The 19,098-nt window shown below is 31.9% G+C and overlaps 1 protein-coding gene across 1 annotated transcript in view; it reads left to right on the top strand.

The window, feature by feature from the left end:
* Positions 1-1,196: 1,196 nt before the first annotated feature.
* LOC101895736 (polypyrimidine tract-binding protein 2) overlaps positions 1,197-19,098 on the top strand; it is a gene marked incomplete in the record, with an annotated part of 250,861 nt that continues 232,959 nt past the window's right edge. The window contains 3 exon segments of the mRNA XM_059129652.1: positions 1,197-2,432; positions 10,821-11,070; positions 14,733-15,327. Coding sequence (XP_058985635.1) covers positions 15,325-15,327 — 3 coding nt within the window.

Below are 19,098 nucleotides of genomic sequence, written 5' to 3'. Positions count from 1 at the left end.
TGGGGACCTCTCAACACTGGCTCGTACGGCAGCGATATTCTCGACCGATCGCCTTGGTCGACTTTTATATGGAGTAGAAAGAGCCTTACCAGTCGAAAATCTTTCGTATAAACGCTTAATGGTGTTCTTAGAAGGCGCACTTCTTACATTTTTTAATGTTTTAAAAGCACGTTGAGTTTTCACAATTGACTTCTTCTGTTGAATTTAAATTTCAACTATTTCGAGCGCTCGCGTGGCGTGTATTGGTTCATGGTAAACATCTGCTTGGACTGACGCTTCAAACGCGGTATGTCATTTAGCGATGTGACATCTCTGTCAAAAGTTATGGCGTTGCCACATGGGTCCGTCGAATATGGGCAACTGTTTTGGAAATGAGTGCTAATTTTATACGAAAGTAGCAAATGTTTCTTAATTTGGTATTGAGTGAATATGTAGAGTTGGAATTGCGAAATTTGATATTGAGTTCTCTGTTGGTTTCTAGTGTTTACGTGAATGGAGACGTTGAAATAATTTTGGACAAAAAAATTGAATGTGGGTCCATTGGTGCAATGGTTCATGAACTCGGTCTGACATTTTTCGAATTTAATAACTTAAATTGATTTATTTTTAATTGGTTTCATTGTCCTTGCCATGAATTAATTTCATATTTATATACTATTTCTCATTAACTCCAACTATATTTCCTATTGACGTTTCGAATGTGGGTTATCGCAAAATAACACATCAAATATTTCCTTAATTTTTCCAATACAATTTCCTGTTTGAATTGGACCAGTACGCTTCCTCTCCCCCCCATACAATATCACCAAAGGGAATTCAGTCATGCAATGCAACAACCTGTGGGACAACCACACAGTGCAGCAATTCTGATGAGAACATCAGTAACACATGAACTAAAGAGTTTATCATTTCGAAGGGTTTCGAAGAGAACAAAATTCAATGTCCCATGCTCACTCGCTCTTAGAGGAAATGGATGGAATACATTCCAATTGGAGAAATTCTTATTTTCAAACTGTTCTAACAGGTAGATTAGCGTAGTAAAGGACACGACAAAGGTTGGAAGAAAATATGCAGCACGGGAGAACGATGATGATAATGGCGTTTGTTGTTGCACGGCAGTCGCCGTCGTTCGTCATCGTGGTTTGTGCGAATGGTGGTTGTTCTCCTGAAAACACCACATCAACAGGCATAACTCTTATTTCAAAAGAGCAAACAACCTGCTGCGATGGTCGTGTGTGATAACTCTGATGGGTTATGACTTCGTCTTCACCTGAAGAGGAGAGTGTGAGAGAGAAAGAGAGAGAGCGTCAAAAGCAACAGTCAAATGGAATGTTGTGAGTGCATGCCGTAATGAGAGGAATAATAAGCAACAGTCCCGAAGGCAGTCAGGCGAATGCAAGAGCCACATGGATACAACAGGAAAATACAAACACGCACACACATACACTGATATGCTTTACACGACGATGGCCAGAGGAAACACAAAACGAATGTAGGAATATGGCATGTCATCGTCGTTGCCGTCGTCGTGTACGATTCTCAACTCCGATGTGTTGTAGTATATTCAACAGATTCATAAAAATACAATAACAACAACACACAGGAGGTAAAGGAGAAGAACAAGAGCAGTAACAGCAACAGCCGAGGCAACAATTCCAACATGATTTTGCTGTGTTTGCATGCGATGACGATGATGATGAATGCGACGAGCAAACCAAGAAGGAACGACGAAACATTTCTGTGCTGTTTTGGGGTGAGTGAATGTTTTGGGTGGATTGTGGATTTGAATGAGTGTGTGTGCGTCACGGCGTGTGTGAGCACGCAGTTGCCCAATGCGTCGACGCAGACAGCAGCAACAGATTGAAAGCATTAACAAGTAGTCCAAAACACCACACAATGAGGATAATGATGATGGAAGAACCCGATGATGATGATGCCGCTGCCACCAATGACACCTTCATTGCTGGCGACGTTGACTGCGCCGTTGGCATCGATGATGGCACAAATACTCCGAATAAAAAAATAGGTATATTACCTTAGAATGCCAGTCGTTCTTACTTCAGTCTTCGTACAGTCTTTGCTTTAACCCGTTCCAAATTCTGTCCGCCGCCGTTTTGCTCTATATTACACAATACAACAACAACAACTACTACTACTACAATAACAATAATAATTTGAACCATAATCATTAGAACAAAAGAAAATACCAACAACAACTGCAGCAATACCACAATCATTCTTTAATAGCAATAGCAACAACCACCATAATTTCAAATAAACAAATATTTAAGCTAAAACAAAAAAAAAAAAAACGACAACAAAGTCGAAATAGAGTCTCAAAAAACAATTGGAATTCTTGTGGATAAAAATAACAACAACAATTTAGCAAACAATTGTGAAATTGAATTCGAGAGAATAACAACAAAAAATAGGTAACAAAAACAAAAAAAAAAAAAAAAAACAAGATATTCAAAAATCTAACAGTGTTGGCCAAGGCGAGAGAGAGCGAGCGTGTTAGCGTTTTATGTTTTGGCAGTGAAGTTGTGGTATTTTCAAGTGGCTGCAGAGAAAGTCCCAGAGAAAGAGAGAGCGGAAAGCAGCATAACCTCATTATTACGGTGTTTTGATGTCCAAACGACATCATCATCATCATCATCATCATCACCACCATTATTGAGCACAGGCTTCAGTGACTTCAACTTCTCGTTGGCCAAAAGTCCCAAAAGAAGTCATGCCAACTGGCAGCAAACCTTGCCGCAGCAGTCACAGCAACAGTCATCATCAACGTCGTTGTCTTTGAGGCAGCAAATCCTCCCCCTACACTCTTCGTTTCGAAAAAGTTGGACCACTCCATAAAGGCCGCGTGCTCTTTCTCTCAATAACCATTACCACCACCACCACCGTTGCCGCTGTTCACTGTTGCTCGCTCATAATAATCGTCATCATCGTCAGTATATTTTGAGCCTCCTCACGCGTCCACATTTTCCAACCACACACACACACACACTCTCACTCACAGCCAAAACGAAACGACAACGAAAAATCAAAGTTGAGCTTAACGTTCAATTCGAATACGGCAGTAATAGCAACAGCAACACACCGGTACCGTACCGTTTAGTTAGTTAGTCAGTCAGTCGTCGTCGTTGTTGTCAGTCGTTGTCTCGTCTCTCACACGCAAAAACCAATCAGCCAACCAACCAACCAGCCAGCCAGCCATTCGGCCAACAAACCAATCAACAATACACCTTTACCACCTATTCCTATTTACCGTCATCATCATCAACGCTGCTACCACCACTACCAATGCTAGAACTATTATGTTTTTTGTGTTACCAATAAACGCGCGTTAACAGCACCAACAACAGCAACAACAACAAAGTCAACATCATCAAAAACTATTTTTACTCTATTCTAGACCTTAGAAGAGAAGTTTTTCACACTTGGCTTTTCATTTCCGAAATCTCATTCTTATAAATCACAACGTACGTTTATGTCGTCGCTGATAACAAAATCGTCGTCTCTAATACGCAAACAAAAGAATTAAACAAAAATAAATAAAAACATACATATTTTAATTGAAATTCAATAAATAAACAAAATTAGAAAAAAAGAAAAAATATTTTAAAATTCAATACGCGAAATTAAAATATTTTTTAACGGCGCCCTAGAAAAGATCTTCTTAAAAACTGGCAAACTTTCATCTAAAAAAAAGAAATAAATTAAATTTCCTTACTATGAGCTGTGCGTAACAATCAACATTCAAAATACCAAAAATACAAATTTCAATTTTTTTTAATTTTTATTATTTTCGTCTGAATTAATTTTTTTTTTGTTTTAAAAGACATTCACCTCTAATTTCTTGTTTTATCCCCCCAAAAAATACCTAAGAAAAAAAAAAAAAAAAACAAATAAAATACAAAAAAAGTGCAATTCATAACTGAGTGTATGTGTGTGTGAGTCTTCTCCAAATTGTATGTGTAAGCTTGTATTTGTGTTATTGAATAAATATATAAAAACAAAAAAAAAACCAAACCCGGCTTCAAAGAAGCAAAAGCAGCAGAAGGGTTTGTTTGTTGGTGTCAATTAAATGATTTTAAAGAAATTCCCTCCCCCCCAAAAAAAAAGTATAACGAAAACAGGTTTTTTGTTGTTATTGTACAACAAAACCACCACTTGAGAGTTAACAACAAAAAAAAAGTAATTAGACATCGCATATAAGAAAAAAGAGAGAATATACAACAACAAGAAAATTGAATTCCTACACTTGTTACACGTCTTGGCACGTCCAGTCCATAGGCAATTGTGTTGGTAATGTTTTGAAATCCCTCAATTATTACTTCTCTCGCCTTCATGCATAGAACTTTTCCTAAAACTCTCCTCTTTATGTTCTTAGCAAATTTCCTGACGTCTCTCAAAATCAAGAAATTTGCATTACTTCCTATCTCAAATAGTCTCTCGATATACTTCTTTATTGTAGTCATAATTACTATTCAAAGTATAAAATTTAGTTTTCAAAATATCTTCTCTTTTGCCAAATCTCTCATTGGAGGAATTGGCATTACCTTCTACCACAATCTTGCCAAGAAAACTATAATTTTTATTTATAATAGAGAAAATACCGCTTGAAATCCTTTTGAGAAGTCTTTTTCATACAATTTTAAGAGGAAATGAAGCATTAAATATATTTTTAATTTTCAAAATATGCATTGCAAATTTGGAAAATATGTCATATTTAAGTTTTCATATATATAACATTATTTCTTGAAACTTTGTCAAAATAACGAATAAAAGCATTTGCGACACATTTTATGTTCAAAATATCAAAAAATCAGCAATTTTTCTAAAGACCTTTATTCGCTGTAAGTTATTTCAGAAAAATTATGCATTCACTAAAATGGGTCTAATTTATTGAATTAAAAAAAAAATTACCCTGAATAGCAGTATAGTGTTGGTCATTCTACTTGTAATAGGAATGAGTGGATATCGTTAATGTAGGAAAAAGATTCTAAAGAAATATTATGATAAATATTATATAGAAAAAAATTATTTTTGAAAAAACGTTGTATCTTAATATGGAGAATATTCTGTTAAAATATTAAGAAAAAAAATTAAATAAAAATATTTCTCACACGTTTTATATTCAAAAATTTATGAATTAAAAAAAAATTGAAATACTTAAATAAAAAAAAATATTTTTAGTAAAATTAGCTCGTTTTGAAGAAATTTCGAATTCCTAATCTATAAAAATATGAAATGAAAAATCTGACCTTTATAAAATATTTCATTTGTCATTTTCCCATATCAATCCAAACATCTGGGTCAACATATACGTTAAGAATTTCTTTTCTTTATAAAATGTTAGCGAAAAAGCATTTTTTTTTAAATATTCCTTAAGGAATATTTTGATAAAAACTATATAGAAAAAAAAATATTTTCGAAAATCGTTGAGTAAAAATATTAATATTCCAACAAATGTTTTTCAAATAAAAAAAATGAATAAAATATTTCTCATACTTTTTATATTCCAACATTTTTGAATTAAAAAAGTACATTTGAAAAATCAATTCAATCAAATTTTGAAGTATTTAAATAAAAAAATACTTTAGAAAAATAGGGACGTTTTGAAGAATCTGATCTTTATAAAATTATTTTTCACTAAGATTTTATAGAGGAAACAATTTCAGTTTCCTATTCTATAAATAATTTTCAAATTCCTATTCTATAAAAATATGAAATGAAAGATATGATCTTTATCTCCCAAACATCTGGGGTATATGTTGACCCAGATTTTTTATTTCATATTTTTATAGAATAGGAATTTGAAAATTAAAATTTTTTTTCTTTTTTTTAATATTCCTTAAGGAATTTTTTGATAAAAATTATTAGAAAAAATTTCTTTTCGAAAAACGTTGTATTACATGCAAATATCTCAAAAAAAATGAATAAAAATATTTCTCACAATTTTTATATTCAAAAATTTAAGAATTAAAAAATACATTTGAAAAATCAATTCGATCATATTTTGAAATAATTAAATATTTTATATTTTTAGAAAAATAGGGACGTTTTGAAGAATCTTATCTTTATAAAATTATTTTTCACTAAGATTTTCTAGAGAAAAAATTCTTAATTTTCAAATTCCTATTATATAAAAATATGAATTGAAAGATATGATCTTTATACTATTTTTCATTTGCCATTTTCCCAAAAATCTAGGGCATATGTTGAACCGAAAAATTATTTTATTGTGTTTTTAATACTCATTTTACTTTCTTATTATTGAGAATATTTCATTGGCTGATGTTGTTGGGGTTCCGTTAAAATCAATTAAAAAAAATTAATACATTAGTTAATACAATTAATTCATTGGTTGATGTTTTTGGGGTTCCGTTAAAATCAATTAAAAAATTAATACATTGAGTTTTAATTAAAAAGTAAACATTTTTAAAAATATTAATATCTTTAACCTTTACAAAAAAATATATATACAATTTTTTATAAAAAGGAGTATAATAATGGCCAATATTGTTGGAGAATATTATTTTAAAATAATAAGAGTCCAATAAATGTTATTCAAAAAAAAAATGAATAAAAATATTTCTCAAAGTTTTTATATTTAATAAAATATGAATTACAAAAAAATACATTTGAAAAATCAATTCAATCAAATTTTGGAATACTTAAATAAAAACAAAATATTTTTAGAAAGATAGGGACGTTTTGAAGAAATTGCAAATTCCTATTCTATAAAAATATGAAATGAAAAATCTGACCTTTACAAAATTTTTCATTTGCCATTGTCCCATATCAATCCAAACATCAGGTTCAACATATGTGTTAAGAATTTTTTTCTTTACAAAATATTAGCGAATATTCTTATACTCCTTTTACTTACTTATTATTGAGAATATTTCATTGGCTGATGTTGTTGGGGTTTCGTTTTGAAACAATTATCAATCACTAATTCAATTTTTCATATTATTTCGGAAAATAGAAAAATGAATTGAGTTTTAATATAAAAAACTTAACCAATTTAAAATTTTTTTCTCTTTAAAATATTACCCAAAAAAGTATATAATTTTTTATAATAATGCGTATAATATTGACCAATATTGTTGGAATTCTTAACAATCAATTTGATAAAATTTTTTAAAAATCAAATGTGAATATATTTTCCAATCAATAGGAATTATTTATAGTAATACAAATTCCTCATTCTATAAGATTTTAAAATTTTGAATTATTTCAGTAAAAAATATTTTATTTGGTATGTTTCTTTTATAAAAAGTAAATATTCCACATTTTTATACAACCGATTCGAAAATTATATCAAATAATGTATTCACCAAAAGGAGCTGTAAAAAACTTAAATTTTTTAATAGAGAACATTACGTTAAATAGATATAGTTGGTGTTGTTTCTAAAAAAGAAAAAAATATTGAATTTGTTGAAGGTCAATTCGCAATTTAGAATTCAATATTTTAAAAAAAAGAAGAATAAATAAAAAATAAAGTATAAAAATATTTTGCAAAATAAAAATGGTGAAAATATTTCGTTACATTAAAATTTGATCGAATTGACTCTCAAATTGATTTTTTGGAGGAAAGAGCATTTTTAGTACCGTTTTAAATAAATAAATCCCATTAATAGAGGATTTTGATAGAAAACAAACAATCTGCAATTGTAATTTTTTTCTTTTAAAAGAGTAAAAGTCTTGCTAAAACATTTCTTTCTTATTTTTCGAACGAATTGTATTTCTTGGTTAATACTTTTTGTAGAAATATTTTACACATATTTTTTCGTTCCGTTAAAAGTTCTGTTAAAATCTTACCGAAAATACCGAATGTAGCCGTTATATTAGGGTCTATACTACGACATGGACCTGCATAGGCAACTTTTGTCGTAAGCCATTACAGTATTCAAATGCGAAACTTGAAAAAAATTTGGTGAATAATGGTGAATAATGTCGCTTAAGTTATCAAAATACCACAAATAGGGAGGTACCATTATTTATAGGGGCCATACCAAAACGTGGACCTACATGACCCATTTTCAATACCAAAAGTCCTGTAGACATCCTGTTTTTAAGCATTTTTTCACACTTAAGTCACTGTAACTTTGCGATGTATGTCAAAAAATTTTGATTTTTTTGAGAGGTAACACTCGACCCGGACGTAGGGAAATTGTTTCGATAATTTCTTCTATAATTTTATTTATCACAAAAATAATGGCAAATATTTTTGTAAAGCTTCCATTTCTATTCCCACTTAACCACATATTATTCCAAAACTCTAACGGTCTATTTATATAAAATGTTTTTAAACTTTATTCGATTCCAAAAAAAATCAAAAACTAAAAAAGAACACAGAATTGCTGTTTTGCATTCATATTCGTTTGACATACATAACCCACCATTACATAAAATAGTTTTTATTATTTTTTTATAATTTTTAACATTTCTGTACTTCAATAACATATTTGTTTTTCAAACAAAAATATTACCAACAAATTTCCTCCTTTTCCTGACCACTCAATCATTTAATCACTTTTCAAGAACATGACTTTTAACAAACATAATTTGAAAGATATATATATTTTTTAATATTTAATAGATGTTTATTTTTAGACAACCTTGTCCGAAACATGTGTTTTTTTTTTTTTTTCTTCAAAATTCCTTTTCAACTCTTAACAATTTTTTGCGCTTTTGGCTCTTCTTCTGGGTCATTTATCTTGCTTATTGTTTGAGGCTCGTTTGTGGCTTATTGTCCTAAGATTTGTGTCTTAGAAAAAAAAAAAAAACAACAAGACATATAACCAGGCCTAAAATAATTACTTGCCAAAGAAACATAAATGACTAAACCTACTTGCTGCCGAACAAAACAAAACTTGCAGGTTAGATGAAATTTCAGATGGCGGCATGGCAAGAATAAGAGGAACAAGAAGAAATACAACAAACAAACAAAAAAAATATAAAAAAAAAATATTGACAACGTGCAAACCTCAATAATACGAATAGCTGACAAAAAAAGAAGAAGACAAGCAAAATCACCAACACCCCAGTCAGACAACCAACCAGCCAGCCAGTCAGTCAAAGGGAACGAAATTCAAGCCATAAGCCAGTCTGTGAACTAATATGCCGGCCGCAGCTAGCCAAGCAAGTAAATCAACAGAAAAAAGCAAAAGTTCGTTGATACCTTAGAATGAATGACTGGCTGGCTGGTTGGCTGGCGGGCGGGCGGGTTTGCTTGCTGAATAATTGTTTGTAAGCCTTAGAATTTGAGGGGGGGACGAAGTAGAGACACTCGAATAAAGGCCATGCAAAAGATAAAACAAAAAGAAGAAATGAAGAATAAACGAAAAATATAAACACAAGAAAATAAGAATTACACTTGAAACCAGCCCAACCAAAATCGACGAAATGAAAATACTCTTTAGCATGTCATGGAATGTGTGTGTGTATGTGTGCGGCCCAAAGAACCGGCATAAAAGTGATTATCCACACAACAAACAAAAAAAAAAAAAAAAACAGCAAAAACCCCAAGTAGAGTCAAAAGGGAGCGAATAAATACCACTTGTCCGAAGGCCTTTACGAAGCAGCCAAGTAAAGGAAGAGTTGAAACACGTTTAGGCTCGAATCAGAAGACACAGAAAATAAAATAAAAAAAAAAAAAAATAACAAAAGTATTAAGCCGTACACATTTTGCTGAATTTGTTGATGTTGTTTGTGTAATTCTTCTTTAGACCAAGCAACAAACACACACACATTCACTCGCTCGCACTCACACTCATACATTCCTAAACATGGAACAAAAACATGGTACCTGACCGCCAAAAGCCAGTCGCCTCAAACCGAGCCATAAACCAAAGGTAGTCTTAGTCCAATAAGAAAATGTTAATACAAAACGCAAGAGAAAAGATAGGCCGCATATTTTTGTTGTTATTTTTTTTTCGTTTCAAAAAGAAGCCACGAAAGAGTCCAAAAGAAGGGGTAGAGACCAAGAAAATGAGTAAGAACGCAAAAATACCTCAAAAAATCATCATCATTTAAAGGCAGCAACATCATCATCGGCATTATTATTGCCCAAACTTAATGGCCATTGTTAAAACCAAAAATAGTTTCATTCTTATGAATTCACAACTAAGTCGTCGGTAACAGTAACGACAACAACAAACAGCCTCTTGTTCTCGCTATTGGGCCTAGTATGTTTTTTTTAGTTAAGGTCTGACGGCCGAATGGTTTTGTAATTATTTACAGAAAACGAAACTGGGCAAAAATCAAGACTTACCCATACATAGGCAACTAGGCTCACACACACGTGCTTCTATGAAATATTTCTTCTCTTTTACGCTTGCTTCTCTACTCAAAACAAATTCTTCAAAGTCATTAACAAAAAAAAAATCCAAACCACCATATAAAATAAAATAACAAAAAAAAAAAAAACGAAAAAAAACTCACACGAGTTGAACATTTATTTCTTACGAATCATAATAATTATAAACAAAAACAACAACAATAAATAAATTATTAAATTTTATATATTTGGTGTTTACCTTTCACAAGTCCAGTCGAGCAATCATGGCCTTTTGTGTGTTTTACAACAAGTGATTTTTAATAAAAAAAAAACTAAAAAAAAATTACCAAACAAAAGAACCAAAAATAACTACCCACCAAAGGAAAAACAAATCATTAACACCAAGTTAAAACTACGACAACAATTACTTTATAACAAAAAACAAAAAAAAGCCTGTGTAATATAATTATTAAAATCATAAACGTTGATTTTCTATAATTTGTCTTTTTGTAATCTCTTTTTTTTCTAGAAATCAAAACTAATTTTCCCCAACGTCTAAAGCAAAAAAAATAAAAAAAAAATTAATAACTCTTGTGTGAACTCTTCAAAAAGCTAAAGAATAAAAATTCACGTCTCTTTAAAAATTCAAGAGCAGCTTTAAAATCACGAAAAAAATATTAAATAAAGATATCACTGAGAAATCTACGCTTAACAATCAATCTTCAATCTCAAAAACAAAAACAAAAACCTACGCATATCCGCTGACTAAAACTTAATTGGTAAATTTCAAAACTTTTAAATTTCATTCAATATTTGTTTATTAAAAATTAAAGTTTATTTTCGATTTTTGTTTTGATGTTCACAAAGTTTTAATTACAAACTATTATTCTTTCTTATCCTTCTGTCTTATTTTATATCAAAAATATATTTTAATTATTTTATTTTTTAATTACAAATTATTATCCTTTCTTATCCCTCTGCCTTATTTTATATAAAAAAAAATATTTAATTATTTTTATTTTTTATTTAAATTATTATAATCTATCCCCCTTCATAGATTATAATAATTTAAATAAAAATAAAAATAATTAAAATATTTTTTTTATATAAAATAAGACAGATCGAATTTTTTGGTTTTATTTATAAGGGTCTGGTTACATTTTTTGCTTGGAATATTTTTTCTTTTGAATACTTTTCCATTCAGATGGTGGATTGTTATACCCTTCACCTTTGTAAGACCTCCTAGTCACCATAAAGTACTTGTATTCATTGGCAGTGTAAAACTCCACACCCCAATTTCAAACCAAAATCCGTTGGAATTTTAAATTCCATGATATTTGATGGTAGATGTTCTCCTCTTAAAAATTTCCAATATATGCCCCCACGGTACACCTTGATTTTCTGCATTTGAAATGGTCGAATTGTCGGTTCAGTCACTGGCGATATTTAGAGGTTTTCGTTCCATTTTCCAACCAAATCCGATTTTAAAATTTTGGGTTCTTTATAAAATATATGAAATTTAGGTCCGCTCCTATAAAATACGTCTATTCATTGGCAGTGTAAAACTCCACGCCCCAATTTCAAACCAAAATCCGTTGGATTTTTAAATTCCATGGTATTTGATTGTAGATGTTCTCCTCTTAAAATTTCCAAAATATCCCCCCACGGTACACCTTGATTTTCTGCATTTGAAAAGGTCGAATTGTCGGTATAGTCACTGGCGAGGTTTTCGTTCCATTTTCCAACCAAATACGATTTTAAAATTTTGTGTTCTTTATGAAATATATTAAATTTAGGTCCGCACCCGATCTCCGGATTTTTTTTTATGATTTTTAATCTTGCATTTCGAACTTTTAATGGATAAACAGCTCTCAAAAAATATTCAATGTGGGACCACGTTTTGGTATAATTTAATCATTTCGATTTTTTGTAGGCAGATTTACCCCCCTCAAAAAAATATTCAACACCGGGCCTATAGATATCCCCTTACCCCATTTTACTATAGCTCCTGATTTCATCCCGAGTTCCAACTAAAGCAGCTTTTTCAAATAAATTTCTCTGTAATTAGATTTGCTACTCGCAAAAGATATTAAATTTAGATCCGCCTTTTCGTATAACCCCATACAACTGTATCTCCGAATTTTCGTTTTTAATCTTTCGAAGTCAATCAGTTTTAATCTTGCATTTCGAGCTCGTAGTGGGTTAAAAGATCTCAAATAATATTCAATGTGGACCACGTTTTGGTCTAACCGCATATGACTGTATCTGTCGATTTTTCGTTTTTTTTTTTTAACTTTTCCACCAAATCAGCTGTATAAAAATTGGCACTTGTTGGTCATAATGGGTTCTAATGTTTCCTTTGCCCTAAAGTGGGCATTAAAAGTTCGGCCCGGCCGAAATTAATTTTATTAATTGTTTTTTGATTACTTTGTTTTTTTTTTTAATCTGTTCGTTCAGTTGTTTTTAAGAGTTTTTTTCTTTTAGTTATCCCTTTTTATATTGTAATATTTTTTTTCAAAATTTTCTAAAAATCCAATTTCTTTGTTTAACTCTTGTAGAACAACTCTTCAGAGAATCTCTTCTGCGTAATTTCGAAAAAAAAAAACGTTCTAGTGGTATTTAACCCCATTTGGTCCAAACCAAACCATCACATCCTATATCCAAAACCAAACTTTTCCTTTCCTCTGAATCAAAATTTCATAAACGACATTTATACGAATTATAAGAAAAAGAATTACAACAAATCGTTGCTTGGTCATTAGCGAAGAAAAATTTAGGAGAATTAAAAAAAAAAAAACATATATAGGACAATTTTGAAAAAAAAAGAGAATTCTTTGAGAGAGAGTAGAAAGAAGGAAACAAAGAGTTAATATTTTGCCAAAAACAAAAAAGTTAAAGAAAGAGATTGTGCAATATATATTTATAGCTGGAAGATATATAGTAGAAACCAAAACCAAGGTTGTTGTTATCCAAAGAAAATACAAAATAATTTTAACAAATTAAATCCCTCACAAAGGCAATTATCGTAAAACAAAAACAAGCAAAGGTTGTTGAGAGCGTTTTTAAAATACAGTAATCAAACAGATTTTAACTAACGCCCGCCCGCCCCCTTACACCCACATACATTTTACCTTAAGAAAGAAGAAAGCCAAAAACCCATAAGAAATCCCCAGGCAATTTTTAGCAATCTTAAAACAAAGCAAGAAATCAAGAATTCAATATTCAAAAAAGCAAAAAAAAAAAAAAAAAAAAAACAAGTCAATTGATGTTACATTCAGAAAAATAAACTATACAAATATTATACATAAAAATTATATACATTTGTAGAATATATACATATTTTTAATATTTATATATATAAATAGAGAAATAACAAGAGCGAGAGAAGAAGAAGTTAGAAGAAAACATAACATTTTAATCCTTGATAGTTAGTCAAAAAGACTTTTGTGAAATATTTCATTCAAACTCAGAAAATAAAAAAACTTAAATAAAAATTGAAAAATAGTTCAATATCAAAGTAGCAAAAAAAATAAAAAAAATAAAATTATATAGAAGAAAAATTTTGTTATTAGCATAAATGAAAGTAAAATAAGAAGAAGGATATCAAAGGTAATATTAAATACAAAGTCAAAGGTTTGGCAATATTTTTGTATAGAAAAAGAATTGCTGCAAACCACATCAAATTTGACTCAAGAGTACGCGTTTTGACAATCAATACAAAATTAGCGTGAACATAATATTAAATATACATTTTTAAATATAATCTCAAACATATACATAACATAGCATATAGAATTTTCAATTTGAAAAAAAAACATACTTTTTTCCGATTCCCTATTACGAATCGAAACTGCAATCATCTACACAAAACCCAAAAACAATCAATCTCTGTGTGATTTAAATTTATATAACCTAAAAAAATTAATAACTGATCAACAATCAATCCAATATCCTCTTACTCTGGACAATCTATTTCTACAATTTTTCTACAAGAATAGAAAATAAATAAAACCAAAAGTGATCACCTTCTTTTTGTCTTACTTCTACAAAAAAAAAATACCAATCTAAGGATAATATCCCCTCAAAGCAAAACCTCTTGGACAATCTTTCTACAATTTAAATATTTCATAAAAACCCCAATTTTATATCTCGACAATCTATATACTTGTCTTTTACTCTAGTATTTATAAACTCTATACATATATATAAAATAAAACTTTTAAACATATAAATATACATTAGCAACAATCAGCATATCTAGCAGAACTTTTATTGCACAAAATCGGAAGAAAAAAAAACAATCAATATCCCCATTTTTGACAATCCTTTTTAGCAAAACAAGTTTCTAAGCCACCTCTTTTTCGTATATATAAATATTTATACTCAGAAAAAAAAAACAAAGCTAATCACAGTGTTTCAATATATTTACCTTTAATTGTAGAATTTATCTTAGCAGAAAACAACAACAAACTATAGAAAACAAATCAAAAGAATAAAACCAAAAAAGAACTATTTAAAGAAAGAAAACCTAATCAAAACTCTTCAATCAAAACGAACACAGAATAAAAAGCAACAATTTGTTCCATATCACTTCATATTCATACATATAAAAAAGAATTGGCTAGCACATACATATTTACATAGTCAAAAAATATAGAAAAAAAAAAAACAAAACAAAAACAAAACAACAAAAGTTCCACATTAGAACACATTGTTTCCTGTCTATCCTGACCTTTGCAATAACTTAAACTCCACACCCCCCTCAACAACAAAATACCACCAATCGACGTGCAAATCAAATAAAAAGTCAGCAAAAGTTTAAAAAACAAAATCACAAAGTAAGAAAAATAAACTTCAAAAAAATCTCAGTGATCTTAAACAAAAATCCACCAACAACTAGCAGAACAGCAACAACAAATACTTACATCTTGCATCGAGTTTCAATTTCCAATTGAAAACAAGAAAAAAAAGCTAAGCTCATCATCTTCCAGCTTTTCTTCAACACCAACAACTTCGCCTGCAAAACGATTATAATGGTAAGAGAGAGTTGCTTTTTTATCAATGAAGTTTTGAAAAAAAATTTTGTTAATTATATAGGCTTAGGAGCATATTGATAAGGGTCCAAGATATAAGTCAGTAGAACTAAGCAGAAAATTATTGGAACATTTCTTGTAACTGGAATTGAAAACATATTGGAATTTACCAAAATTTTCGAAAATACAAAAAAAAAAAAAACAAGAATATTCAGGAGAAGGTTCTGTCGGCGGGGCTGACTATATGATACCCTACACCACTATGCGTATTTAGTAGAGCCCACGTAACAAAAAAGTTTGTATTGGGGATTTATGTGAAGTAGATCATACCAACTATGAACCAAATAGCATTGCTGTATAGTGCATGATATCACTTCAATAAGGATTATATTGGATATATATTTATTGGAGCAATAGATATACCGGGCCGAGTTTCACCAAATGGTAAAATTCGATTGAATATGACAAAATCTATTCGATTTGGGCTGATAATACAGGGTTGCCCATATTCGACGGACCCATGTTTCTTTTTGAATCAAAGAAAAAAATAAAAATTTGGCGGTTGACAATGTTAATCTTTTAATTTGTTCCAAGTAGATTTGTTTACATCAATTTTTTTGAATATGATATCTCTCAAATGGCCGCCTCTGGCGTTGATGACGTATTGTGCCCTTTTTGCTGCGTTTTCCATCGTTTTTGCCAACATTTCGGGCGGAATTGCGGCTATTTCTTCACGAATGTTGTCCTTGAGCTCTTCTACCGTCCTTGGCTTGTTAACGTAAACCTTTGACTTCAAATATCCGCACAAGAAGAAGTCAGGCGGCGTCAAATCGGGCCAAAGCAGTGCCCAGTCCAAATCACCACTTTTCGACATCAAACGGCTCGGAAACAAATTCTTCAGAAAATCGATCGTTATGCGACTTGTGTGCGGGGTGCGCCGTTTTGTTGAAACCAGAACTGCCTCATACGCTTTCGACGAATAATTGGCATCACAAAATCGGTCATCATGTCGCGATAACGCTCCTGATTGATGGTAACAGCATGGCCATTTTCATTTTGAAAGAAAAACGGCCCAATGACCGTTTTCGCACTAACGCCGCACCAAACTGTGACTTTTTCGTCATGAAGAGGCACTTCTTGAATCTCATGAGGATTTTCTGTGGCGTAAAAACTGCAAGTTTGCTTATTTACGGTCCCAGTCAATGTGAAATGGGCTTCATCGGACATGATAATTTTGTTCCAAAATTGCTCGTCATCTTCGGCCATTTCGATGACTCTTTGGGCCCATTCCAATCGACGAGGCTTGTCCGCAGGCAACATTCTTTGCGTCAATTGAATTTTGTACGGAAACAAATGCAAATCAATACGAATAGCCATGCCCACTGCTGAGAACGGCGTTAAGGACCTTGGGGACCTCTCAGCACTGGCTCATAGGGCAGCGATATTCTCGGCCGATCGCCTTGGTCGACTTTTATATGGCCTCTTCGGATTAGAACGAGCCAGTCGAAAATTTTTCGTATAAACGCTTAATGGTGTTCTTAGAAGACGCACTTCTCACATTTTTTAATGTTTTAAAAGCACGTTGAGTTTTCACAATTGACTTCTTGTAAATTTCAACTATTTCAGAGCGCTCGCGTGGCGTGTATTGGTTCATGGTAAAAATCTGCTTGGACTGACGCTTCAAACGCGGTATGTCATTAAGCGATGTGACATCTCTGTCAAAAGTTATGGCGTTGCCAGATGGGTCCGTCGAATATGGTCAACCCTGTACTTATATAGCGAGCAATAACCATAAAATCGAGGAGATAAAAATATCAGAACCGATGTTGATAAAATTTGGCAGAAATATTTTCGAGCAGTATCTGATATCCGGTATCAATGTGGAGTGCATATTATGCATGTGAGCGACTTTAACACCAAATCGGGTGAAACATGCGCATGAGAGCTATAGCTATATCTGAAGCAATTTTCATCAAAATTTTAAGCACTTGCTTTTAGGCTGAATTCCCTGGGAAATGCCAAAAATTCAGTCCATTTGGGCTGTTATAAGCCATATATCGGAGCTATATCCAAATCTGAACCGATCTTGACAAAATTTTAAAAACTTATTTCTGATACGGATCTGTATATCGGTTACCAAATAATATTGTTGTGGAGTGCACATTAGTGCATGTGAGGGACTTAGAACCCCAAATCGGATTACACATATCCAGGGTGAGACAAAAAACCAGCAACAAAGTCAAACGCCATAATTTTTACAATTTTTTTTTTTAAATTTTATTGAATGAAAGCAAAAAATGTCGGAAATAGCATCAAATTTTGGAATAAGTTTAGATTTGTTCGAATTGATCACCTTTGGCACGAATTATGGCCTTCAAACGGCCAATGAAACCGTCACATGCTGCCCGAGTGTTGCTCTGCGGTATTTTGGCCCATTCCCGGCGAAACACTTGCTTGAGGTGATCGACACTTTGGTATTTTTTGTGCCAACTTTGCTTTCCAAAATACTCCAGACACAATAGTCCAACGGATTGGTATTCTTGGGTGGCGCGAGCAGAGTGCGATGGTGTTGATTCCTGTTGGAAAGTTCAAGGTCTGCGGCCAACATGTTTGCCTGCCCAAGGCTTAAATACACCCTCCAGAATATTTTCGCGATAATATTCGGCAGTTATTCTGATGCCACGGTCGATTAATATGAGCGGAGAGTGACCATCGGCTGATATGGCGGCCCACATTGTCACCATGACCGGCGCTTGAGTTCTGGTGGCCAACCGAAGGTTCACATTTTCAGTTCACCTCTTTGGCAAGTAAATACGATCATTTTGTTTGTTTACAAATTGCTGGACAGCGAATGTTTTCTCATTGGAGAAAACTAAATTCAGCAGTTTACCACTTTCGGCCAAGCTCTCTTTGAGCCTATTTTCTTTCGGTTGAGGTATAAGTTCTTGCGCTTTTTGGAATTTTAATGACTTTACCTCGAGCTCATTTTTCAATATATGCCGAATGGAATATTGCGATATGTTCAGCTCACGAGCCATTTTTCGCATACGGCGACGCGATAAAAATGCTTTTGTACGCTTGTAAACAATATAATGAGCTGTAACTGGAATAATTTTAACAGCTGTCGGAAGTTGAATTTGGTTGCAATTTTTCCATCTCAACCCGTTTATGAAAGCTATAGCTTTATCTGAACCGATTTTCACCAAATTTAAAGTGCTTGTTTCTAGGATGAATATGGTCGGATGTGCCGAAATTCTGGTCATTTGGACTGATATTGGCATTTGGTATACAATTAAGCGGAAATTGGTCGAAGAGATATATCAGAGCTATATCTAAATTTTGACCGATTATCTCCGATTTCAATAGGGTTCGTCCTTGAACAAAACAATTTTTTTGTGGAAAGTTTCATCTTGATCTTGCAATAAATTGCGACCTGTCCTTTTTTTCACAAAAATATATGTGGACGGACAGAAGGACGGACTTCGAATAAGAATGTGATTTCGAGACTAATTTTGAAACCAGAATGGTTAGAGTTTCGTTCAATATGCCAAAAATTTAAAGTGCAGCAAATTTAGGAATGCATCAATATTACGAAAACCAATTATAGGAAATATTGAATAAAAGACCATAGATACATTGATAGCTCTGAGACCAACTCATAACCAGATTACAGTTTGAAAAATGATAATGAGAATTGCTTGCTTTCCTAATTCCAATATTCCCCACGTTGTTGCATAAGGAAAATGAAAATATTTGTCATTCATGAATATTCGC

Source organism: Musca domestica, unplaced genomic scaffold (genome assembly GCF_030504385.1).
Source record: "Musca domestica strain aabys unplaced genomic scaffold, Musca_domestica.polishedcontigs.V.1.1 63, whole genome shotgun sequence".
In the NCBI taxonomy this organism is placed as follows: Eukaryota; Metazoa; Arthropoda; class Insecta; order Diptera; family Muscidae; genus Musca; species Musca domestica.
Note: the sequence above shows the minus strand (reverse complement) of the source record. Positions and strands in the feature narration are given on the sequence as shown.